This window comes from Fopius arisanus, unplaced genomic scaffold, assembly GCF_000806365.1.
Source record: "Fopius arisanus strain USDA-PBARC FA_bdor unplaced genomic scaffold, ASM80636v1 scaffold00009, whole genome shotgun sequence".
Taxonomy (NCBI): Eukaryota; Metazoa; Arthropoda; class Insecta; order Hymenoptera; family Braconidae; genus Fopius; species Fopius arisanus.
In genome coordinates, this window is record NW_011887748.1 from 586,064 (window position 1) to 611,287 (window position 25,224).

General features: G+C 38.1%; 5 protein-coding genes across 14 annotated transcripts in view; 3 read left to right on the forward strand and 2 right to left on the reverse strand.

Annotated features, from left to right (window-relative positions):
- Trpgamma (Transient receptor potential cation channel gamma) overlaps positions 1-1,444 on the forward strand; it is a 37,682-nt gene extending 36,238 nt beyond the window's left edge. For all 8 annotated transcript variants that reach the window (XM_011316822.1, XM_011316820.1, XM_011316825.1 and 5 more), the window contains one exon: positions 496-1,444. In XM_011316822.1, coding sequence (XP_011315124.1) covers positions 496-698 — 203 coding nt within the window. In that variant the 3' untranslated portion in view covers positions 699-1,444. The remainder of the gene's footprint in view (positions 1-495) is intronic.
- A 97-nt stretch (positions 1,445-1,541) lies between these two features.
- On the reverse strand, positions 1,542-5,888 carry fat-spondin (extracellular matrix protein f-spondin). Its single transcript, XM_011316829.1, has 8 exons — positions 5,583-5,888; positions 4,834-5,204; positions 4,132-4,418; positions 3,667-4,070; positions 2,942-3,113; positions 2,616-2,862; positions 1,944-2,453; positions 1,542-1,771 (listed from the first exon to the last, which is right to left on the reverse strand). Exons 1-8 carry the CDS (start codon positions 5,773-5,775, stop codon positions 1,691-1,693), a joined length of 2,265 nt encoding a protein of 754 aa, XP_011315131.1. The 5' UTR covers positions 5,776-5,888; the 3' UTR covers positions 1,542-1,690.
- A 957-nt stretch (positions 5,889-6,845) lies between these two features.
- Positions 6,846-12,293, forward strand: LOC105274033 (uncharacterized protein KIAA0930 homolog). 3 transcript variants are annotated; one of them, XM_011316830.1, is made up of 9 exons: positions 6,846-7,189; positions 7,419-7,738; positions 8,190-8,453; positions 8,847-8,946; positions 9,009-9,314; positions 9,778-9,957; positions 10,524-11,117; positions 11,853-12,002; positions 12,124-12,293. In XM_011316830.1, exons 1-9 carry the CDS (start codon positions 7,072-7,074, stop codon positions 12,162-12,164), a joined length of 2,073 nt encoding a protein of 690 aa, XP_011315132.1. In that variant the 5' UTR covers positions 6,846-7,071; the 3' UTR covers positions 12,165-12,293. The 3 variants fall into 3 exon arrangements, with proteins under 3 accessions (XP_011315132.1, XP_011315134.1, XP_011315133.1); XM_011316832.1 differs by lacking the exons at positions 9,778-9,957; positions 10,524-11,117; XM_011316831.1 differs by lacking the exons at positions 10,524-11,117; positions 11,853-12,002; positions 12,124-12,293 and having other exon boundaries at positions 9,778-10,130.
- Positions 12,294-12,355: 62 nt separating this feature from the next.
- On the forward strand, positions 12,356-14,502 carry LOC105274035 (uncharacterized). Its single transcript, XM_011316833.1, has 5 exons — positions 12,356-12,521; positions 12,581-12,712; positions 13,086-13,371; positions 13,949-14,158; positions 14,246-14,502. The coding sequence occupies exons 1-5, from the start codon at positions 12,416-12,418 to the stop codon at positions 14,289-14,291; spliced, it is 780 nt and encodes a 259-aa protein (XP_011315135.1). The 5' UTR covers positions 12,356-12,415; the 3' UTR covers positions 14,292-14,502.
- A 271-nt stretch (positions 14,503-14,773) lies between these two features.
- LOC105274036 (arylsulfatase B-like) lies at positions 14,774-18,490 on the reverse strand. The gene is made up of 7 exons (XM_011316834.1): positions 18,352-18,490; positions 17,974-18,147; positions 17,688-17,900; positions 16,755-17,184; positions 15,833-16,105; positions 15,046-15,316; positions 14,774-14,986 (listed from the first exon to the last, which is right to left on the reverse strand). Exons 1-7 carry the CDS (start codon positions 18,436-18,438, stop codon positions 14,791-14,793), a joined length of 1,644 nt encoding a protein of 547 aa, XP_011315136.1. The 5' UTR covers positions 18,439-18,490; the 3' UTR covers positions 14,774-14,790.
- Positions 18,491-25,224: the final 6,734 nt, after the last annotated feature.

Consider the following 25,224-nt stretch of genomic DNA (forward strand, 5'->3'; position numbering starts at 1 on the left):
TTCAATCGTGATAAAGTACGCTACGCAAGTACTTTTCCTTTCACACTTTTCTTATGCTACGGATAAACATTTAAAAGAGACTTCAAACTTAACGTCGTTAACTTGTAAATCTAATCATAAGAAAACAACAAAACACTCATTCTCTATTTTTTCCCAATTCCAGAAATATTAAACGAGTGGGATATTTAGGTTCATTGTTTCAAATGGGAAATCCCGTATTCAATCACAATTCGCCTCATTTATTTTTGGCACGTAGAGTATAGATTTTAGTTGATATCGATGCGCTTCCACTATTAGGCAGATCGTATTATTAAAGGGAATCGTTACTGAGGAAGTGGTATTTGTTGAATCAATTCAATTCATCGTAAAACAATAAATCGTGATGAGTGATTGTTTATCAATTGTAGCTTGTCATTGGGATAATTGGAATTCATGAGAGGAGCGTCAGTTAGGGGTCGTATTTGATCTATTGAATTTTGCTTGCATATTCCAAAGAGGCTGATGACATCAGAGTCGATGTGGAAGCCCTGAGTCCTTCGACGACCGACGAGAGCTTTCCCAGCCAGCCAACCACCTCAGGCGATACTATTCACACACAGAGTCTTACAACGAGCATCAAGAGAAATGGCTCAGCAACACAATTGCAGAGACTCGCTGGTATCGATTCAATTCGCGATGTCACCTCCGGCTGGCTCTGAGGATATAATCCGTCATTTAAATTGACTCGTTGCTCGTTCTATCTCAGTTTTTATTGGCAAACGGGGGGATGAGAGAAAATATGCCGAAGGAGGTAGAAGCGCGCTGGCGCATTTCACCGTTCCTTCAAGTGCAATGAGAATTCGTACTTGTAATTTTTCTCTCGTTTTACGACGGTCGTAGAAATTCTCCGCCCTTTTTCCTTCGATAAGTCGTATTTTTTTTTTTCCACATGCACAAACGCTCGTGGCCAATTGTTGTGAATAAATCGACTGTTGAAGGGGTGAGGGGTAGTGATATGGGGGGATGGGGAGTAGGTGCCACTCGTACATGCGTTGACAACTGCCAGTTAATTCGAACTGCGTGACGCAGTCATTACTGCGGTTTTTTTTTTTCGGGCTATTGCCCTCTTCGTGTCACTCTCAGTCTGCATTTTTTAAATTGAAAATATAAATAATTGGTGAGGATGAGTGCAGAGTTCGGGTGACTTGGGAGAATATTTTAATTGAAAATTATCACTATCGAATTTTATCGTAACGTTAATCAAACATCTCTTTAGTGGGTTTTACATAGAGAGAATAATGAGGATGACGACAGGTGTGGAGAGAAATTATTAAAGAATGTTGACAGGATTATAAAATAGCTGGTGGATGACTCGTTGTCGTCACGACCAAGTAGCACCAGCTGAATGCATTATTAATCTATCGTATTACCAGTGACAACTAGAATTAAACAAACGATATAGTAATTTTAAATTCAGATGCGAACGCACAATGTGGAACAACTGGAATTCGGTGCATATTTATCAAAATGGAGTTTGTGAAAATAATGAGAATAACGGAGAATGGAATACCATCAGCCTTTTTATTGCATACTCAACTGAATAAACAACTTAATGATAAAGGGGTGTAAGTATGTCGTGGCTTAAGTAAATTCATCACCTTCAGTAATTAAGTAATTGGTTCGTAATGTCTTTTAACAAAATTAAGTGAGTTTAATCACAGGGAGCTAATTGACATTTGGCACGTCTGGTGAGCTTTCTTGGACAGGGTTTGCCCCCATTTTCAGGTTCCCTCTGTAAAAAATAAACAAATTCATCCCATGGAAAATTCATTTTTCACAGATCCCTGTGGAATGCCATTAGTCGTTTTATTGAAATAAAATATTTTATGCTCAAATAATTTATTAGCGAAAGGGAAATGGAAGATGAATTGAATCAGTAACCGCTCTGATATTTTGAGTCTCACCTTGACCATTCGGAAACTAGTGACCCGTCCATTTCCGCAAGTGACGGAGCAAGGAGTCCAGGGTGACCATTCCGATACCATGCAGTCCACTGGTGGTAGGGCTGACTGACCATCCGGACTCTGCACTCCTGTGGGCTGTTGTCCTGTCAGAGCAGCCCTGACGACTCCACAAGTATTGCTGCACTCCTCGAAGGTCAGGAAGTTGTTTCTATTTCCCCTGCAGCCGCCGTACCCGAAGGAGATGCAAGTGAGTCTCTTGGGGTCGAATGCCCAACGCTGGAAATATCCCCTGCATGGACCCACATCGGCATCCTCCATGCAGACGACTTTGGCAGTCGCCATGTCAAAGGTGCAGTCTGCCTGAACGAGACAGGTCCGCTGCTGAAGAAGTTCCACACGAGTTGAACACTCTTCTTGTCTGGATGGATCCACCATCAGCAGACGTGTCCGTATTTTCACACCTTTTCCACAGGATGCACTGCAGGGAGACCAATCAGACCATTCCGTCACCTGAGGGGAGGATCATTAATTAATTTAATCGATGGACTATAATTTTTTTTAGATTTTAATAGAACTCGGATGGAAATTCCATAGAACTTTTCAGAGAGAGAAAACACAAAGTTTTTCCATCAAGTTTTTCTTTACGTCAGGGAATTGGGAATAAAGAGAAACCTTGCACGATGGATCGATAATTTCTTCAGTTCCCGTACAGGGTGGCCCCACACACTCGATTTTCTCCACTAAGCTAACATGGGGACACTTCTTCCGCCCCATTTTATTATTGAACCTTCTCGTTCTCATCCTGAATCCAGAGCCACATGTCGACGAGCACTCGGACCACTCGGTCCATCCACTGACATCGCAGATCGCTGGATCAGGCAGTGCCACGTTCAAATCATCGTCAACGTCCTCGTCATCTCTTCATTACACAACATTCAATGCAGTGATGAAGCTCTTAATTGAGTGATTGCTCTATTCAATTATTTTAATTAACTCACCCACACTCTGGAGCACTGGCGACGCACATTTCCTTGGAGACCAGTTGTCTGTTGCATTTCAGCATTGCCGCCTTTTCCCGCATCAAGTACTCGCGTGTTCTCATTCGCAGGCCCTTCCCACAGGTGACGGAACAGGGTGACCAGGCAGTGTAATCCGTAGTTGCGCATTCAGCTGAATTTATTTAATTACACAATCATTTTGTTACAATTGTCCCGTAAAAGTTGAAATTTTGTGGAAAAGTTGGAGTTTTTCCTAGAATCTCTAATGGACCTCTACAATAATTCCATTTCAGTAATACAAGAGCTTTTTTGTCATACATTTTTTTTATTGCACAAATTTCATTAAAAAAATTGTTGCTCCGCCCGTTTTTTAATTAATTTTCGGTGATAAAAAAGTGGATAGATGATTCTTTTACGAGAGAAATTTTTATAGAGAAAACAGAAATCTACAGAATTTTGTAATTAATCTAGATAATCTTTAATAATATATATTTAAAAACCAAAATTAAAGGTTCAATAGATTTCTAAAATGCAAAAGTAAACAAATCTTTACTATTTCCATAAGCCGACTCCTAGGATTTTATAATATTAATTAAAAAACAGAAGCAATTAATATTCGAGAAATTCCATAGGCGTGTGAATACTTGGAGAAACCAAAATGACTAAATAAAAATAAATAAATAAAGTCCTATCATTTCCACAAAACCCTCATTTTCAGTTCTTACGTCGACTAGTGTCTTCCGTATTCTCCGCAACTTCAAAAAGCGAGAGCTGATCCTGAAGAGCAGCCTGATCGCACCCCCTCTGGATGACCTTTTCCCTGGTGAGATAAAGCTTAGCAAGTGGAACCATAGGTTTTCCACTGGGATCATAAAACGGAGATCGAGGATCCTCAGGATAAAGAGTGGTGATGGGTTTCATTTTTTCTCTAGGTCTGGTCTCAGAATTGGGAGACATATAACTGATGCCATTATCAGTGCCGGCATCCCAGGGATAGAGATCAATATCCATTCTGGATAGCCAAGTGCAATCCTTCTGGCACAGGTTCAATTTACTGACCCCAACGACCCAATCCGGTGATGGTCCAAGCATTGAGGCAACCGACAGCAACGGATGCTTACGATCTACCCTAAACACAAACGATCCCGTAAACTGGACATTTGGCTTTGGTAATGAGTTATTCAAAGTACCTGAAACTAGTTGTTGTGTTGGTGTTGACGTTGGGATACCACAGGCCAGCGGCTTTCACAAGGGTTCTCAAGTGTTGTGCTTTAGCGCGAAGTTCCGCCTCTAAACCTGAGGCCGAGCCCCATTCAGCTAATTGACGGAATCCATCCGTGGAGACGTGATCTGAACCCCAGAAGGAGAAATTCGGCTCGTGGGATGCACCGATTACGTCGCTGAAGTGCGTCAGCCACGCGGAGAAGGGAAAATCTTTGGGATGAGTCGTATTCGACCAGATACCCTCCATTATCAACTGGGGAGAATAATTTGCCAATTGAGGACGAGCATCCGGAATTGTGATAAGCCTCAACGACGAACACCGATTTTTCACAACGAGATGAAAGTATTTCAGTAGAACAACCACATTCGAGTGGACTTATCTGTTTTTCAGAAATATCTACGGATCTATCGAATATCGTGGAATTCTCGTCAGGACCTTTTCTCTAGATCTTGATTAGCTCTTTGAAAAAGGTTCTTATGAAAATTTTGATATCACCGCGAGATCTCGAGATATTCACTCATAACTTCAGGGGTCGAGAAAATAAAATCGAGTCAGGTTTAGAGGATTTGTTATAAAAATATTAATAAATGATAAATTATTGTTAATTGAGGGTTGAATGAATAAAGAGAGGACTTAATTTTTCCTCTAGATTTCCATTTTCACTCACAGAATATTTTGCCTCGTCGCACGCACAGCAGCCGCTCCCATCGTCGGTTTCCTCGGGAATCGCCTCGCAGAAGGTCTTCACGAGGTTGCCATCCTCGGCGAACCACGCGGAGGGCGACTCCATGACCATTGCCGTGAAGACGACGCACCCAGAACCAGGACCTGGTGATCTCCACATGACCTTCACCTCGGGCTTCTCATTGTCGCTCAGTTCGGATACTGTGTTGACGCAATCCTCATCGAACCTGGTGAGACCATTCGGGTAGAGCTGGAAAGAACCCACTCTAGCTACTTGACTGTTCGGGGAATGCTGAGAGTCCACAGACAGTCGGAATCTCGTGAACCCTTGGGGCCGCTCGTGAGTTTGATATCCTGAATCGAGAGAAAAAGTTTTATGGAGTTTGAAAAAAATTTATTGCTTCCATTTATTACGTCTCAAACTCGGGAAAGCAGTTCCAATGAAAATATATCCATATAGGAAATATATACTCTTATATAAACAATGAAAACAATATAATACATACTTGTTATCTAATTAATTTCTAATACATAAAATACATTTAAAAATAATTATACAACGGACTATTATACATGAATTGTATACAAAAATTATTTGACTAGAGAAAGAATTTTTAATTTGTTTTTTAGATCGATAAATTAATTTATTTAATATGACAGTGAAAATATTTCCAGACGATTTCCATAAAATTTCCGTGGAGTTTATGCCGTTAATCTCACTTAAGTACCTACCGCGAAGACTAATTGCGTAGATGGTGTTGGGAGTGTACTTGGTGTCTCTTCCACTGGTAATTACTCTGTACCCCCCATCTCCAGGGGTCCTGGGGGCTGTTGTCAGGGTGGGGGTGGGCTGCAGAGGGCAGGTGGCACTCGTTAACGAGATTAATACGGTCTGGAGGACCAGCAACATCCACACCGTCGACATTCCGGAGGGTTGTCCTCTGACTGAGTTCGGATTGAGCTCGGAGGAACGACTGACCCGTCGGACAACCAAATCGCGTAATCGTCCGCACTCGGAGATAATGACAGCGGATGCGCGTGGGACTGATGGTTAAATACAATTACAAGTTTTCTGGAGTGAAGAAAAAAAATTGATGATTTTCCTGGACAATTTTTATAAGGAACTCGTTGATCCGCTGATTTTTTTTTTTCTCGTCGGTGAGAAAAATAACTTGAAATGATTTGGGGTCGGGGAAGTCGTTATCTCGGGGAACCATTGACCTCAGGAGATAAGCATAAGACATAAACAGCTTCCAGGCACCAGAACGCTCCATAAAACACTCGTCTCTTCCCATGTGGCAGGGGAACGACGTCGCCAGGGGAAGTCAGATAAATCAAATATAATATTTTACGAAATCATCGATTTATCTTCAAAACTATCGATTCAAGGAGAGACTACTACGAGTTTTAACGACACGGGTTATTGAAGCCACATTATCGCTCGCTGAAGATTAATAAATAAAAGTTTAAAATGTTATAAATAGTCCAAGGAATTATTTCGAGTTATTTTCTCGAAATTTAACTTCTAGGCAACGATTTTTGTTCAGATAATGCAATTTTATACAAAAGATTGAACTAATTATATAAAATAGTTAAAAAAACTATTTTAGAAAGATTGTTAATAGAAATTGAGAAATTGATAATACATTTTATAAATTTGTACTAATTGTTATTGCAATAAATTACTCCAAAAATAGTTTTGCCACTTCTAAATTCAATAATTTAAATAATCAATCGATACATCAAAAAGTATAATTACAGTATAATTATATTATTATTATTACTACAAATTCCATAACCAATGAAAGACGGGAGCTATTTGCATTTGAAAAATCCATTTGTTTAACTGAAATAATTTTCATTGTTTAATTGATCGCGCTGTGAAATTGGCGCGCCGGAAGGTGACGCCATCTGTCTTGATATACGCATGCGCAAGGCTTTATCGACCGTACGGCGCGCAACTCCCTCCACTTTGACAAGTGGAATTGTCCCCCAGTTGCATCAACCGTGTCGCAACAATCACCACTTCACCAACAACGCATTATTTTCAATATTTCAAGTATCCCGAGGTATTCCGACATTACCTGAAAGAACCCTCGGGAAATGTACCCGAATAATTGACGTAATCGAGGCGCGAATTACGTGGGGATGACGCGATGGTGTAGCTGAGAGTTAATTAGTGACGGGGAAGATTATTCAGTTGGAGATTCAGAGGATAAAAATGGCTAGTCTAGCCAGCAGTTCCGGGGTCTTCCCCAGGGCACCAACCATGCTGGAGCAGCTGCTGGAGGAGATCAATTTCCAGAGGACTAAGGAGATGCGCCAGCTGCTCAAGGACGGTAAGTCCAATCATCATCAATTAACAGATATTAATCAATAAAAATATCGATGAAGTTATCGGTGGAATGGAAAATTTATTGAAATAAAGACGCGTTGAGTCACGGCTGTTTGTATCGATCACCTCTCGATACATTAACTTGTGTTGGTAACTCACTGCGTCGACGCGACTCCACACCTGTAAATCTCTATTTGTTTTTTCTTTTTTATTCTCAATTATTGTCTTTGCAGATTCGGGATTTGTGATGCTGCAGGGCACAACCTACTGGACGGACCTGTTTGTCCGGCACTTTCTCTTTCAGGCTGAGCACACGATCGATGGCGATGATCTCCTCTTTTTCGTACGGAAGAAACACATTAAGACGTCATCACGGTATGTTCCGAAATTTGAGACTGAAGTCGATGTCTTCAGGAAGGACAGCAAGAAGCTGCCGATTGGTGATCCTGATATTGACTGGGAGGAGACGGTTTATCTCAATCTCGTTGTTCATCAGTTTGATTACACCCTGACTCTAGCCATCTGCACGAGAACTAGTCCGAAGGAATTGCAAGTCAGTTACAGCATCTTTTCACAACTTCAACAATTTATTTATAATAATGCATTTCTCTGATTTTTCTCTGAAAAAATTTATTACATTCATTTATTTTTTCTTTGTTTTCCAGAAATTATTCTATTTACTTTTTTTTTCATCATTAATTTTATAAGAATTTCGCATAAAAATTATCGTGTAATTGTTGTTGTTAATTTTATTGTTAAATTTATACAGTGCAATCGAGAAATTAATGAGAATAATTAATAAAATTCATGTGAGAATTTCTCTATAAAAATTATTCTTGAGTTATTGTTGTTGATTTTATTGTTTAATTTATGGAATGCAATTGAACATTAATGGGAATGATTAACAGAATTCATCAGAGAAATCGCAGGATTTTTTATTATAATTTTTTTTTTTACGCGTTTCAGCGCGCAATTTGAATCTGATTAAGTGGTTATGCCCTCAGGTGCTCAGACGGCACTCGCAAAAGGTCTACGCGAGTCCCAGCCGACGGAGGATGGACGCCAAAGGGGATCTCGAGGAGATGACGTATCCGCACATTTGCTTCATGGTTGATAACTTTGACGAAGTATTCTGTGATATTTTAGTTAGGGATGGAGAGATGGTGTGTGTCGAACTGGTGGCCTCCGATCGGGAGGGGGCTGTCCAGGGGGTCATCTTCCTGGGGTCCATTCGGTACGACGCGTTGAAGAAGGTTTACGACGCGAGGGTGAGCCCAATCATTAATTTAAAATTACAAGAATGTCATAAATCGTTGGAAAAATGCATTTCAAATTCCAAATTAAAGAATTAAAATCCTTAACAATTTCTTTTTGGGAAATTATTCAAAAATGAGAAAATTCAGGGAACAATTTAAATTTTAGATTTCATGAATAAATAAATTATTATTAAACATGAGAAATCGAATTGTATTGCTTTTTCTTGATAATTCGATGAATTAGTTATTAATATTTCAAGGAATTTTGCAATCGCCAGAGATTTCTGCAAGACGATCCGAATTTTTTAGTTTAAAAAATCCCCAAAAAATCTGGAAGAGTTCCAAATTTGAAATTTGACATGAGTACAATAATTCCGGAATTGAAAAACATTTCGGTTCCTGCAGTCGAGTTTGAGCACGAAAATGGCGCAGAGGATGACTTTCGGGCTGTTCTCCGGTGCGTCCTCGCAGCGCGTGGAATTCGTCCGCATGAAAGGACCACAAGGTAGACCCCCACCCCAGAAACCCCTGAATTCACCATTGACCCAATTGTCTGTTGGACCTCAGGTAAAGGTCACGCAGAGATGGCTGTAACGAAGCCAAAGGGATCGGGTGCGGAGACACCGACGTCGGAGCCCGGTTACTCCGTGACGGATGCCCTCTGGGACGCCGACTGGGACGACGCAGAAGAGCTCTTCATGTATCGTCACCAGAGAAGACTCTCGGATCCCAGCTCGAATCTCAATAATTTCGTTCGCGGTGGCTGGCGAACGAAACCCGATCAGTGCGCATCGAAGGCGCGATCTGAGAACGAGGGTCTCGACTCCATGGCCAATGGCCTCAACGAAATCGAAGCTGGTGACGTGCGTGACGGTAATTACCCAATATTTAAATAGAGCAATTAGAAAGTACCAGGGGATAAAGCGAAGCCACACACATCCATTAATCAAATTCTGAATCGAATCAAGTCTCGACGATTTGGAATTCGATTTACGTAGTGAAGAGGTACTTGTGCATGCGCGATATCATCCCCAGCTAGTTAAAATTGTGGCAAGAGCTGCATGCTCCCAGTAATATTGTGATACCCAGGGGAGCGGAGAAGGTAGAAAACGCGCGAGTGACGACGAATAACCCAGGAACATGTTGTCTTCCAATGATTACTTGAAATTCAATAGCTCAAGTTCTTTCTTCTTCTCTCTCGAAGATCCTCTCCCCCGAGCAATCCACGTGATTCCCAACTTCCTCACACGCTCGACAATTTAACAAAAAAAAAAATTTAAACACCCGTTATGCCTGCGATGTGGCGAAAAAAAAAATGGGCAAATTTCCTTTGTAGCTAAGGAACAGGCAAGCAGCTGGGGCGGCCGGGTCGCCTCGCCGTTGCGACCTGGGGGTAAAGATTATCGGAGGAGTCACCGGGTGAGGAGACGATCCACTAGGGAACGAAGTGCCGAGAGGGACCGCATTGAGAGTAATTGGGGAAATGAGAATTGTACATCGCCGAGACGTTACGCCGGTGAGTCGGGGAATTCTTGTTTAGGGTATCCCGGTGGACGTGGCTGAATATTTTGGTGAAAAATCTTGTGCTTTCTCGGAAATATTTTATTGGATTCATATTGAAATTCTCTGAGACATTATTTTCTTCAAAAATATACATTTTCGCACAAAATTCCAATTATTCGTTATCTTCCCATTTTTTTGTGGATATTTTCTTAAATTTTGTCATGAGACGATAATAACAAAAAAAAATTTACACAATAAAATTATACAATCGTATATAAATCATATAAAAAAACAATAAAAAAACGGAATTCGCCAGGAATTTCAAATGCAAAATCATTGCGTAGAGAAAGGTCCGCCCTAGGGGAAAAAATATGCAAAATATATAAATCTATAATAATTATGTGACATATATGTGACCTATTGTATTTTTCACAACATATGTACATATAATTAATATATATTTCGCATGTGTACCGTAATTGACGCGGGCGTGTTTTCCCCTGAATAATTTCCATTCGTGCGGTGATAGCGAGAATGATATCTCGATTTGAGAAAGGGATTAACGTGGGGATAATGCAGGAACACCAAAGCGTCGCCATCGTCACAGGACTCATCATATCGAGGTGGGAAGTGAGTCCCTGGTGGTTAGTCCTGGTGATAATCCCACCGAGGACAACGTCATGCAGAAGCTAGATGCTGGGGCAATTCTAGTCAACGGAAAAGAGGAGCTGCCCCTCGGTTACGAAGACAATGCATTCCTCAATGACAGACTACCGAATTACGAGAGGAATGACTCGAGGGGTTTTCTCTCGTCGGATAGCAATCGGGAGGAGAGCCTTCGCCGTCGGCGAACACGTCATAGGCCACGCCGATACTTCAGCGATGACGAACTCTTCGGGGTTGTGGGTAGAAGGAACGGCACCGAGAGCAGAACTGACACCGATGATGATAATCATCCAAGGATTTCCCCGAAGGACAAGAATGCCAATGCCAGGATCACCAAACCCCTGGAGGGATGTCAGAGGCAGAGTGCCACGTTACCTAGGAGACGCAGAAGAAGGGCTCTCTCTGGGAGTGTCATTGGAAATCATCCTCTTCCACCCCACAGGGTCACCCCGGATGGCACTGCCATCTACTACTGGTGCGAGCTCCCGCGCCGCCCCGGCTCTCAGGGTAATTTCAAATACCTGAAACCCTCTTTAATAAACTGGATTAATTCATTATTAATTCATCAAGCTGACCCAGCGAATCTCCTCACTCCCCCTCGTTTGAGTGTCGTCACTCGTTCGATTTCTACACTGAGAAAAAAATTTGTTAAAGATATTCATTGAAGAATCAATTGTTATACGAAGCTCCGGGATCCTTCAAGCATTTTTTCATTTGAAATTATGGAAAGGTGGTACTATTAATTCGAGATCACACTAGATTCCAGAAGATTTCGCTTAGGCTCAGGGAATATCTGAATGTCAATCAGAAAATACTGTCTAAAGGGATTTAATTGTATCAGCGAATATTCATTTTAATTACTTGACAGGAAAATTCTCATGGAAATTATTGATATAGCTATTACAATTTCTCAGAGAGAACTTCATATGATGTGATGATATAATAATATAATTTCATTGCGATCTTATTGGTCGGGGCCAAATTAATTATGAATTCTTGGTCATGGTATCAAGTCGAGAATTGTGACTGGAGATAATTAATAAATTTTATTGTTTGATGCTCTGTTTTTCATGGATTTTAGTTTATTGATGAATGGAATGCGAAAATCTTGATATGTGAGAGGTGAAACGGGCACTCTGGCGCGGGGGACAACCGAGGTTACTGACCTGGGTCAAATTATGAGTTTAATTTTTTTATAATGGATTGGGGGAGAGATTAGTAATGAGGCCTTTGTTGGTTCAGAGCTGGATGACGGGGCTTATAATCCATTGTGGACCATGAGGGGATTCACACAGACATTTCACTTCTGGAAGGAGACCAGGAGGGCGCAATCAGTTCCTTTGAATGCTTTTTTGACGTACATCACTTTACCCTGGTGGAGTATAGCCAAAGGTTTGTTTAATATTAAACTTCATTAATTAATGATTATACAATATTTATTATTCCAAATCTTTTGCATTTTGGTTGTAAAATGTCAAATCAGATGTTTGATTAATTGAATTGAATTTTGCAGACATACTGGACCACCGTGAGGATCCCATCCTGACATTCTAATGATCGGTGAAAATGGATTTGAATTTTTTAAACCCGAGAAGTACCAATTCGATCGACAAGTGCTAGTCAACGCAACTGATTCCATTATTTAATGTAAAAATTCGATCAATACACGTAATTCTGTTTGTATGAAGCTTTACTATCTACACCCTACCACATCCCCATCCGTTGGACAACCGATTAAAACCATTGACGAGGAAAATCCGTGATCAGTTGAATTGAAATTTTCTCTTCGAGTGGAACTGGTTGAGATGGAGAGGAGAGTTTGGATAGCGATTTGCGTTATCTGTGTTGGGGGCAGTGTTCAGGGACAAGATTACTTCGAGTTCATGAGGAATGATGGGACCAGGGGATATAGTAAGTATATCAGAGGTGATCAATGCTCCCGTTCACTGAGAAATACTTGATGGATTCAGGTCAGAGATCTCCACCTGCTCCTTCCACAAATCGGACTGTTGCTCCAGCTAAAATTATCAGACTTCCAAATGCTGCGTACACTGATGATGATTTTTATGGGTCCAATATGGGCAAGAGTCCAGTTGTTGTTGGTGAGTTTGGGGACTTGTCATTCGAGGAAAAATCAATTCATTTCTGGGAATTCCCTAAAGAAATTAAAAGAACTGACTTCGACGATTTGTTCGAATGTGAAAAAATAATGGAGACAATATTGAAATAAAAATTCTGTCTGGACTTTTTGGAAAGCTAATTAACCGCTACAAATGGTCATTACGACAACTTGTGGGTTTCTCTTAGTTTTTTGGATGATAATTTACCGAAAAGTCAGGGATTTTGAGGGGAAATTGATAAGAGAATTCCTGGAATGCAGGAATTTTTTGGGATTATATCGTTTTTATCTCTGCAATATGTGAGAATTATTTGGGGAAGAGTTGAAAAATTATGGAATACTCTTGATTTCAACAGAATGCAAACCCCGAATCAATGAAATCCACGCAATGATGAAAAGGGCTATGTGCAATCCAAAACCCACACTTGTGAAATTGAATCCAGATCCTGGGTACGAGTACAGCCCAAATATTATCATTGTCAATCGATGCAAAGGTCCTTGTGGCCATTTTACCCAGTCCTGTATGCTCGGAGAGTCAACTTTTAGAACAATTGTTGTCAAGAGGAAGGAGATAGCCAAGGGTTTTTTCGTGTCCCAGCCACAATGTTTAGAGATTCAGGTTGAAGAGCACACGGGCTGCAAGTGAGTCCATGAAAAAAATAATACAAACTGTTCTGTTATGAAAAAATATTGAATAATATGAATTATATGAATTATATAAATAATATTGCTCTTCAAAATATTCCCAAAAAATATTGTAAGTCAAAATATTTTTAGGTGTAATATTTCGAAGCAATAATTTTTTTTTGTTCTGTTATGAAAAAATATTGAATAATATGAATTATATGAATTATATGAATTATATGAATAATATTGCTCTTCAAAATATTCCCAAAAAATATTACAAGTAAAAATATTTTTAGGTGTAATATTTCGAAGCAATAATTTTTTCAGTTATAATATTTTGATAAGTAACCGAAAATCGAAAGATTTCCATTTTCCAATTGAATTTGTTTGCAATATCTTTCTCCGTTTTTCGTAATGATTTCCAAGAAGAGTAATTGAAAAAATAGGAAACCGATAAGAGTTGAGAGTTCAGCGATTTCCTTGAGCACACGGGAAAAGAAATTCTTCCTTTTTTGATAAGAAAAATGGTAGCCCCTGTGGTGGAGGAAGCGGTATGACTTTATAATTTATTTTTACCGAATATCCTGGAAAGATGTGGATGCGATTTGATGGAGGGCCACTGCAATAAGAGACAGAAATATTACCCGGATGCATGTGACTGCAAATGTATGAATCTTGATGAGAAATTGAAGTGCGATCAGCAGTCACACATGGAATGGGATCCAGCGACTTGTCGGTGCAATTGCAAAATGGAGGAGGAAATTTGCAATACTGGACTGCACTGGGTGCCCTCAATGTGCAAGTGCGTGCTCGCATCTATAATTAATAATGCTTGATACAATTAAAGACTGTACTATCATGTGTATTTTATTATTTCGACTATTTTCAGATGCGCTAAAGTTATCGAGAACTTCATTTCCCCATTCAACAAGTAAACTTTGGCGTCAGGAGCACTCGTAATCCCTTTAAATAATTATTAACCCATCAAACGATATCTTCGATTATATTTCAAGGATTTTGAGAATTGTTTTTCAATATCAATAATCAATAGTTCAACTTCTCATTTTCACACAGAGAATTACATTTTTCCTGTAAGAAATCTTTTCATTCCTAGAATATTATAAATAAATAGCACTGTAGATTTTTGTTTCCCTGTTTTGATTCGCAATTGCAATCCTTCTCCATCCCTTCTAAAAAATTCGATTTAATTCAATTCAACATGTGGCAACCCCCACTCCTACCCAACTCAATTTTCATTAATTATTAATTAATAAATTATGCGAATTAATGAAATTTCTCATAAAAATTTGTTGGAGGACTTGTATGCAGTGGTTGCTAGAATTCAAATGACAAATGTTGGAACAAAAAATTGAAATAAAAAAACAGGGAAATCCGATCTCTCTTTTATTATTTATAGTGACCAGGTCATGACAATTATGCACTATGACAGATAAAATCTCCCTGGAAATCCGATCCTCTTGCTTTCCCCGTGTAATCCCCGAAATTATGCCACGTGTGATTCCACAGCGCTGGATTTCCGCGTGGATCCACCTTACGATTTCTCGCAGGTACAGCCGTTGAATTCAAATGAATCAACTCTCGCATCATCCTCTCGAGTACTTCAGCATTTCTACCATAAATTCTCGGGGTTAACGGAAAAAGTGAGACATTGGAATAAGTATCACTTACTGGTTGGCAAGGTTGTTTAATTCGCATGGGTCCTGATGAATATCAAAGAGACAAGGGGCCTTCAGAGGTCGACAATCAGGTAAACTCGGGTTTCTCTCGCCGCACTCGATTTTCGAATTCTCTCGGAGTTCAGTTATCTCTGTACTCGTTAATTGACAGCCGAGTGACGTTACCGCACGACCTGCTGAGCTATCAATGACTTCGTTGATGATGTACGGTGTGTCCCAGGCTGATGGACCGTACCAGCTGCCATAACTCGCGTAATCAGTGCCTTTAAATTGTTCCTAATAAGTACCTCATGCGGTTACTATAACGCAACTCGTCAAAATGAGACCATGAGAAATGCATTTCGCCATCGCAAGTCGTTCATTAATCCTCCGCAGTATTATCGATGACAAAGTCATTACTCGGAATGATTGATTCATCGATTTTAAAATATTCTCGATACAAAACTCATTCGTATAATTCTCAAAGTGATTTGTAGATTGCAGCAACCTTTAGTATTTAGTATTTATTATTTATTATAGATTAATCAGTGACTCGAATAAATAAATTAAATTTCAATTATCAATAAAAGTATTGAAATCACCAGTTGAAACTGTTCGAGTGCCTTTCATGCATAAAAAATATTAAACTTCTTTCATTATTAAATCATAAAAATGCTATTAAGAGAATATTTATTTCATGTAGATACTTCATTCAAGAAAATTGCCCTCTTATTCAGGAGTGAAGATATAAATCTTTTGCAACTTTCTAATGGACTCGGTTTTGTGGGAAAATTACAAACCGTTAATCAGCTTCCAGTTGTCCATAGTTATTGCTCCATACTTCGCCAAAACATCGATGTTGTGGAGAATGACGCGAGGAGGTGGTGACTCATTGGTATTCATAGACTGCCACATGTCTAGGCCGTCTAGAGATGCTGGGATAGATGATTTATTGGCTCCAGCGAGTGTTAAAAGTGTTGGGAGCCAATCAACGATGTGCATTTTTTGGGTGAATATTCTTCCAGGATTGGAGAGCCTTGGGGACCATATCAGCGCTGATGATCGAACTCCACCTGTTATTTTTTATTTTATTCTCTATCGATCAATGATCATTAATCATAATCAATTATAAATACTAATAAAAATAATAATATTAATATCATTATTAATTAATTATCATATTTTTTAATTGGGAGGTATTGACTATTGATTGGGAATTGATTATTTATTTTCGTGTAAATTATTGTTTAGATTAGTTTAATTCAATTATTCTATTTATTAATTTAATGTTAATTGGACAATCATCGAATTAATTAAGGAAATTTCAAGACAAATGAGAAATTTTATTGAAATAGAATTGATGTTGAATTCTCGGGTAAAAAAAAATTGTAATCGGAAAATTTTTTTATAATTTTCTAGAACTTTTTGCGAATATAATTTTGTTTAAATTATACTGTTGTTTTCTAACTTTTTAAATTTTTTAATATTCTCAAAAAATACGCCATCTAAATAATAAAAAAAAAATTTCTATTTAAATTTTTGAAAAATTTTTCAAAAGCTTTCCCAAAAATGAAATCGTTGTGTACCGATTTTTTTTTGTTTCATAAAAAAAAATCTGAAAAATTTTCCAGAAATTTTAAAAATTTTGAAAAAAATTCCGATTACTATTTTTTTTTACCCGGGTTCATGGAATTGGAAATTCATGTGAATTATTAAGAGTACCTTCCCAGGGAGTAGCTTTGACACCTCTGAGTGGATAATTGGACGCGGCATTCCCATTAAAACCCGCGGCAGGTCCCCCATTGTCCGAAGAAAATATAATGACACTGTCATTGAGCATTTTCTTTTTATGGAGTGCCTGGACAACAGCTCCGACTGAATCATCGACTTTACTCAACATGGCGGCGAATTTCCGGCGTTTGTAATGCTGGACATTGGGAAATTTTTCGATGGTCTCGTCAGGTACTGGTAGCAGGTCATAAGGATTTGATGAGTGAGTTGCGCCATGAGCTAGGTACAAGAATAGCGGCTCTGTATCATCATGCCTCTCGATGACTTTCACCGCTTCCTGGGAGAATACGTCAGTGGAATATTTTCCGTGGAGATCCCATGCTGTATCCATACCCCGACGCATGTCCACTCCCCAGTACGGCTGACACAGAAATAAATGTTTATTTAAAAATGCATATTTCAATTATCCTCATTACCTTCGTGTTTACAGAAATATTTTTATCATAACCGATGAGGGTAAATTGTCATAATCAAAGACGAACAATTCATCATCTCATCGGTAAGTGACACCTCATCCACGTCTATTTACCATATCGACAATTTATTACATGGCCAATTAGATTCATTACACAGAAAATTCTGGAATAATATTTTACACGTCGAAAAGTTTTCGGAACTAAAAAAAATAATATAGTTACTTGACTAACTCTATCCCTCGAGAAGAATTGTATTCTATTTTTCTTTGATTGATTTTTCGGAAAATAATTGGGTTCGTAATTATTGTTATTTCTTAATAAATGAGTGATTAAAATAAGACGGTAATTAAGCTGATCCATGAGTTTTCAGAAATCATTAAAAAATGTGTTAACACTCGTGTTGACGGGTTTGAAAAGATTTCGCGGTGATCTTTTAATTAGCCCGTACCAATTCCTCAGCCGTGTGATCGAAGTAATTGTGATGACCAGTCCAAAATCCAAGATGACTCTCAAACCCTCTGCACAAGGGTGTATACTTGCTCTCGAAATGACCGAGATGCCACTTGCCAACAATATGCCGGCGATAACCCAAATCCCGTAAATACTCCGGAAGAAGTTTCTCGTCGAGCGATAATCCCCATGGTTCAGCCCCCTTCACGACCTTCCACATAAAATCATCATCATTACTCAAGTTGGCAGAACAACAGAGTGATTAGAGTTGAGATCGTGCTTACCCCGTGCTGCATGCCAGTGTGTATTGGGTATTTTCCGGTCATGAGAGCACTTCTGCTCGGTGAGCACAGTGGTGTCACATAGTGATGATTCAGGATTAATCCAGTGTACGCCAGGGCATCGATATTTGGTGTCCGGATATCCCCAGCACCATGAAAACCCACGTCATTCCATCCCTTCACCGAGAAAATCAGCAGAAAGTGTGTAAGAGCTATTGCAATTGTCGCAATTGTTGCAATAATTACAGTTATCAATGAATTTATTTAAAAATGAAATCTTGTGTGAATGATTTGATTTGTGACGAGTGGTCTTTGCCGCTTATCATTGCGACGACTTTTTTTTTTTTTGGATTATTGGTAGTTGACATTATCTGTTATTACCAAGTCGTCGGCGAGGATGTAGATAATGTGCGGCGACTTTGCGCTCACTGAGTCCAGCAAGTACAGTACGACAATATGAAACAACATGACAACGAAATAATGTACGTCTCGTCACTGAGAGACAAACTGAGAACTCTAGTGATGGACACTTCGTGTCCCCACTCCAATTTTATTGACTCATTATCTTCAATTACTTTCGCACAGACGAATTGAGGTGTGACACCGGAATAACGCGGGATGCTGTGGGCAGCGCTGGGGAAAAAATTTTACCGAATTTTTCGGGAAGAGTTGTCACTTGTTTTATCGTGTCGCAATTTTACGGGATTTTAGAATATAGTGGCATTGGGAATTCAGAATTTTCAGGGAAAAATTCAATGGAACTGCCAATTTTCCTCGCATTTTTCCTGGGAATGAGAGGAAAACCAGAAATTCTGGTAAATGCATTTTTCAATCTGAAAAAATAATCAAATTTAGGATTTCATTGGGAATTTAATGTAAATTAGATCTAATTAGTTGATGAAATAAATAATAATCAATTAGTTAATTAATTTTGAATTCTCATCTCCATGTCTTTTAAAATTCCACAATTTCCCGGAATTTTCAGTGGAATCCGAAATTTAATAACTTTTGAACCCCGTAGAAATCAATAATCAATTGTTAATGAATTTTCATTTTTAATTTTCTTAGAATACACACGTTTTATCTGCAATCACTGGATTGATCTGATATTAATGACTTGAGGCGATAATGACCGCGTTATCATCCGAAATTGCGCAGCGAGAAATAAACGGTTTATCCTACATTTCACGAGATTCGCTGCAGAAAATTGTCGGTTTTTTGCTGCAGTACCGCACAATGTTACGGCAGATTATGTGAGACAGTTAGGCAGAGGAAGTTGTGGGCCACACACGAGGATGAAGCCACCGTCGGTACACATCACCGATTTCCCTGTCACATATTTTTCACCATTTTTTATCAATAATTACTTTCGAAATTACCCGCCAATTCGATGTGACAGCTGCGCAAGGATAAATTATGGGGAAAAACTCCGGGAAATTACCGAATGAACTGGAAATTTTGCCGGAATTCTCCTCAACTCCTGAAATATATCGCGTAATTGATTTCAATTGATTTTCAATTGATTTTCAATTGATTTTCAATTGACTTTCAATTGATTATTTATTTCTCAATAAAATTGTTGAAGGAATTTTACCAGTTGAAATTTAGTGGGAACGGTATTTGAATTATTTCTGGATATTTAATTTACGTGAAAAATATAAAACGGAATTGATCTCCCACGTTCTATTAAATTTGTTATAATTTCCTCGCGCAAAAATTGCTGACGTTTATGATATAATTTTCCTAAATCACTCGATTTTTTCGATCCGCGAGATATGGTAATTGGTCATTCGCCGGCAATCTCGCAATTTCAGCGTGAAAAATAGTATAAATCAGTCGTTAGAATGTGAGAAATGCGCGATTACGTATTTTGTCTAAATGCATCGAGAACTTTGATCGCTTCCTCGCTGCCATTAGCATAATCGCGGAATTTTCATCGGCTGAAATGTGAGAACAGCCTCATTTACGGAGTAGCACACGATCATTAATAAAAAATCATTACCAATAAAATGTCAACAAAAATTAACTACAAATAGCGTAAAAATTATTTTCTCCAAAAAATTAAAAATTACATTATCCCAATTCAGTAAAACAGAATTAAAAATACATTTCTATCTTTAAGTAAAAAAATTTCCGGATAATTTATTCATTAATTGAATTAAACAATTAATTAATTAAGTTTAGTGATTGATTTAATTTCGCGATTGCGTCGCGATTTCTTCAGTTTTTTTCTGAGTGCAATGAGAATTGCGGGGGAGGGTAATGAGACCTTGAAGTTTATACCTTGGCGTACCCTCTCCCCATATTCTGACCAGGGGTAGCCGTTGAAATTCTCGGAAATCGCGATCATCATTCCGTTTGCAGTCCGACTCAGTCCCATGATGACACGGACAACTATTTTCGGTGCTTTCGCGTCTAACACCGTGGAATGAGTTAATTTCAATGATGTTCGGGGGCGGCCACAGGTGTCCAGCTATTTTCGATGATGAGAATATAATCCCACGAGGAATTTACTTCATATTGAATAAACCTGCGGCGTAATTCGCATAAACTGTAACATTCAGTCGAAATCGCGGGATCTCAGTTGATTTTTGAATTTTTAAAAATAATTTAGAGAAAATTCCACCATTTTTTCCGGGTTAAACATTTCATTCCCGTTGATACGATCAACAATTTATCAGAAAATGAATTAATCGGCTGTTTTTTACTGAATATTTCTCTCTGTACAATTTAGAGGGAGTGATTACTGGAGTTGCGTAAGTGATTGCAGATCTGGAACTGTTGATTTCATGAATGAGAGAAAAATAAAAAAAATCGAGTGAATGTTCTCGGAATTGTTAATTAATTGTCCGACATTTTTTGTCACTGTCTATTTCCGATGGTGAAGCAACGGTTGAGCAATAATGAGGATTCTCGAAATTGCTGCTGTCGGGAATTTGAAAACATATTTGGCGTTCGTTAATATGGAAATTTCAATGATCGGAATGTAAATTCTCAAATGAAATGTCAACATTGATAAATATCTTCGGGGACATATTTTGTAAAGCGGTCAATTTCCCCATCTCTTGACACTCTCGGTATATTTTTTGGACAGAATTTCGAGTCGTCACTTCTGTCGGGGAATTGAATTTTATTTTATTGGAAACTCGACACTCACTTCGATTGCGAGGCCTTCGATAATTGGCAGCAGTTGACATGCTAATTTTCTTTCAATTTCTCGCTACGAGAAATTCATTCCGTCAAAGGAAAAACTTTCGCAATGCGAATTAATACGCGAGTCGGTGATCCTTTAAAAATCCGCACCTTCTCCGACAGAAATGACTATTGATTCTAATCTAGATTGTTTCAATTTCTTTAGGATTAGATGAATTGTTGAATTATTCATTATATATTCATTCTCATTTATCAACATCTCATGAAATTTCCGTTACAAAATCATTTCAATTTTCAATTATGTGAGTGTCAAGTGAATTTTAATTAAAAGCGTTCACTGAATTTCATTTATTTTGAAAATTAAAGAGAATTAGTACTGCTCAATTATCCATTAAAAAATTTCATAATACTTATTTTATTATTTACTTATTTATTCAATTTGAATATTTAACACTCGCAATAACATAACATAACATAACGTATTTCAGAGTATTAATTAATATCACTTATTACTTTTTTAACAATTTTTCCGAATTTGTCTCGGACATCAATTTTTCTATTGAATGCATTGCTCATCTTTTAAATTATAAAATTTTCAGATTGTTATTTCTTTCAATTCTTTTTTTATTGTCAAGCTATTACCTCTGTTATTTTAATTAACATGATTTTTCATGTAAGATAATTATTGTGTGTTATTGGGAGTGGTAATTTTTTTTTTCTCATTTAACAAAAAAAGTGGAGCAAAGTGAAATTTCAAAGTTTCAAATCCAATGAATTACCAAAGTGGTGAGTAAATAAGAGGGATGAATAACAAGGCCATCGTAAAAATACCGACCGAAGCTTTACAACGAAAAAAATCTCACAGGTCTGTGGTTTCATCTTGGGGTAATTGAAAACGCGGGTTGGCAAATGCCGATGTGTACAGTGAACGAAACCCGCTACAAGATAGAGTCGAGAAAGGAAGAGAAAGAGAATAAAAAATATTGAATGAGAGAAAAAAACTGATCGACCGCCCACGAAGAGAGTGGGGCTTCCTATGTAACCGTTCACATTATATATTTCTCCCGGTTTGAAATAAAAAAAATTAAAATAAAAATTTAAAATAAAAAACCGTACGGGGCATAACCAACACGAATTGAGATGCTTCGTCGCTTCCTCTGTCCCTCGGTCTCGCTCTATCAATAATGCCTTTTTATATGGTACCCTCCTACAAATGTTGAATTATCGCTACTTCGTATTATAATTACCGTAACGAGAAAGATATACTCGTGGAACAAACGGGGATCGACATGGCTCGTTAACGAACAAATTGAACCGTCAGGGGAAGTTATTTTTAGTCTTCGATGTGAATGGTATTAATTATATTAATTGGGGGTTTGTTGTTTTGAGTCGATCATTCTTTTGTACCCCTTCGGACAATTGATTTTTTTTATTCATCTGCTACTTCATACTTTTTATCATCTCATTTGTTTATTTACCAGAACGGTAGTTTCCAAACTGTCATTAATAATTCATTTTGCAGAATGAATTCATTCAAATTATTTCATCAGACATTTTTTCCCGCTCAAGTCATACAGTCGGTTTTATTGTCCATTTATTTAAAGTCATTAGGAATCGTCTGGACATTTTGTTTATAAAGTTCTGGATGAATTTTCGAAAAGCCAGGGAATTTCAGATGTACGCAATGTTTATAAAAATCTTGAACTTTCTCACGATCGTATCGAATTGCATTGAAATTCCACTTTGGTTTTTTTAATAAGTCAGTAATTCCATTGATGATGAATGTGAGGAAACAGTACATAAAGTGTCTATAAAATACTTGACGAAATTTTCAATGGCAATCGACAATCCAAAATCTCTCATGAATGTGTCTTTAGCGTTGTACCATTTATTTGAATAATCGAATGTCTTTGATATTACAAAACTCAATGAGAAGTTTTAACGATCGATGATGATACTTTTATCGCTGAAAGGCACGTTCCCGAGATGGATCATAAACTCCAAGTTTTACGAGATGAAGATTGGGAAGGTGAGGAAGGTGGGGAAGGTGGAGAAGGTGGGGAAAGTGGGGAACGTGGGGAAGGTGGGGAACGTGGGGAACGTGGGGAAGATAGAGAACGTGGGGAAGGTGGGGAACGTGGGGTCCTCGAAGATGATTCCAAAGATGATTCCAAAGATGAATATTCCATTTTAATAGTTCATAATTTTGACTTATGGTTTATTCAAATCAGACCTATCCATCCCTACGCAATTTCCAATTAGCATGAGGAAGGGACATCCCAATAAAAATAATAGCATTCAATAAAAAATAATTCATAACGCAAATTCGAAACGCAATAGAGTGCGATAAATATCTTATTTCGTAATATTCAATTTAATTTCGTGCGGCAATCTGGTCTACATCAATCTTTCACCACGAAATCAATTTGTCCGGTACCAAATATGTATAAATAAATCCATTAATCTGTCGGATTAATCGAATAATTGAATTAATCGGTGTTGAGTTAATTCAATTATTTGGCAGTCACTGAGAGATGGAGATAGGGAAATGAAACGAGTGATACGAATCGAGGCGGATAATTGTATCGCTGGCTAAATAAGTGGCAGACAATTTTTTTTCTTTCTCATTTGATGTTATTGTTACGTCGTGGCTCTTTCGTAACTATCGGGTATAATAAATTAGACGTGATATTTCGTCGTCTCCAGGTCAGGGTTAACATACGAGGGATCTTTATCTCCTGGACTTAATACACGAGTGGACCCTTTTTTACAATCGATATCCCGGGTAATTCCGGTATTGCGCTCATTTACATCTGTATATTTTTATTTATTTAATAGTACGGGTTTAGCACTCGTCATTTATCCACTGGGTTGCAAATTATTATGCTGGTCAGGTGAGATACACCTAGCGGTTGTTTGAGTCGGCCATTCTGTCACGTTTCACCAGTGGAAAGAAGGAAATTTCATGGACAGGTATACTTGTTCTCAAGATAGTGACATTGAGTTCGATGTGGAAATAGTCGAGGAACTTTACGATTTTTCAACGTCGGGAATTAACATGATTTTTTTTGGAATTCTATTCGGTGCTTTAAGCGGAATTTTTCGCTCATCTGTGAATTTTGAAAATTTATTAGAAGTGTCCTTTTTTGAGTTATCGAGGTATGGAAATAAAGTATACTTGGATCAAGTATATTTTAGGCTTGATTCAAGTCTGTGTCGTTTCTGGAGAGCTTTAGACAGTTTTTAAAAATTGAATTTCAATTTTTTGAAGAACTTTTTATCCTACTTTACACTTGATTCGATGATAAAGTATACTTGAATCAAGTACATGTAGCAAGTAAAATTGTGGTGAAATTATGAGGAAAGAGTGGAATTTTGATGCGAAAAAAATTCTGTAATAATTCAATGGAATTTTATAATTTTTCATGATGAATGCGAATTTTTTAAAGTGAATTTTGAAGGGAATAATGAATTGTTATATGGATTTAGGAACAACAAATCATTTTTATTGACTTGTTTTATCTAGACTAGCCGTGACGACTGCAAATTCTCCACCGGATGAGAGTGAAGTCCTCTGTACTGAAGAGTACGCACCGAGTTTATGGTGTAATGAGGCTATTTTCACGCATTTAGCAATTATGCAAAGCGGGAAAGGGGGTACTCCTGAGAAAAGAATGCTGCAGAGGGAGTTGTAATTAATTGAATTGAGTTTATTAAAACATGAGTGAGTCATGCCCCCTTCTACTGGCAATTCTGATAATTTCAAATCAAATTTCAGTCGGGGGGGAAATGGATGTGGAGGTCGTTGAGTATTTTTAAACGGTGAGATTGAATTCTGGGGAGAAAAACTCGAGGAAAGTCCGTCCAGTCAGGAATAATTTCATCAGATATTAATTGAGTCCAAACACGAGGATAAATTCTCGTGGAAGTGGCACGAATTTTCGATAAAAATACAAAAATCTATTTAATAAATGGAACACAATTTTTCACGGAGAGAAATATTCAAAAAATTGTGGAACGTTTTGCATAATTGATCCGCAAGTGAAAATGGTTGTCGGTGAATTTCTCTAGAAATATAAGAATTAGAAATGAATCCGGGAG

Coding starts and splice junctions, on each gene's coding strand:
- fat-spondin (XM_011316829.1), bottom strand. CDS start 5,775: ATGTCGACGGTGTGGATGTTGCTGGTCCTCCAGACCGTATTAATCTCG. Junction 5,205..5,582: donor CTACGCAATTAGTCTTCGCG/GTAGGTACTTAA, acceptor CTCTCGATTCAG/GATATCAAACTCACGAGCGG. Junction 3,114..3,666: donor TACGGAAGACACTAGTCGAC/GTAAGAACTGAA, acceptor AAATAAATTCAG/CTGAATGCGCAACTACGGAT.
- LOC105274033 (XM_011316830.1), top strand. CDS start 7,072: ATGGCTAGTCTAGCCAGCAGTTCCGGGGTCTTCCCCAGGGCACCAACC. Junction 8,454..8,846: donor AGAAGGTTTACGACGCGAGG/GTGAGCCCAATC, acceptor CGGTTCCTGCAG/TCGAGTTTGAGCACGAAAAT. Junction 9,958..10,523: donor ATCGCCGAGACGTTACGCCG/GTGAGTCGGGGA, acceptor GGGATAATGCAG/GAACACCAAAGCGTCGCCAT.
- LOC105274035 (XM_011316833.1), top strand. CDS start 12,416: ATGGAGAGGAGAGTTTGGATAGCGATTTGCGTTATCTGTGTTGGGGGC. Junction 12,522..12,580: donor TGATGGGACCAGGGGATATA/GTAAGTATATCA, acceptor TGATGGATTCAG/GTCAGAGATCTCCACCTGCT. Junction 12,713..13,085: donor CAAGAGTCCAGTTGTTGTTG/GTGAGTTTGGGG, acceptor TGATTTCAACAG/AATGCAAACCCCGAATCAAT.
- LOC105274036 (XM_011316834.1), bottom strand. CDS start 18,438: ATGTTGTTTCATATTGTCGTACTGTACTTGCTGGACTCAGTGAGCGCA. Junction 18,148..18,351: donor ACATCCTCGCCGACGACTTG/GTAATAACAGAT, acceptor TTCTCGGTGAAG/GGATGGAATGACGTGGGTTT. Junction 14,987..15,045: donor TTAAACAACCTTGCCAACCA/GTAAGTGATACT, acceptor AATTTATGGTAG/AAATGCTGAAGTACTCGAGA.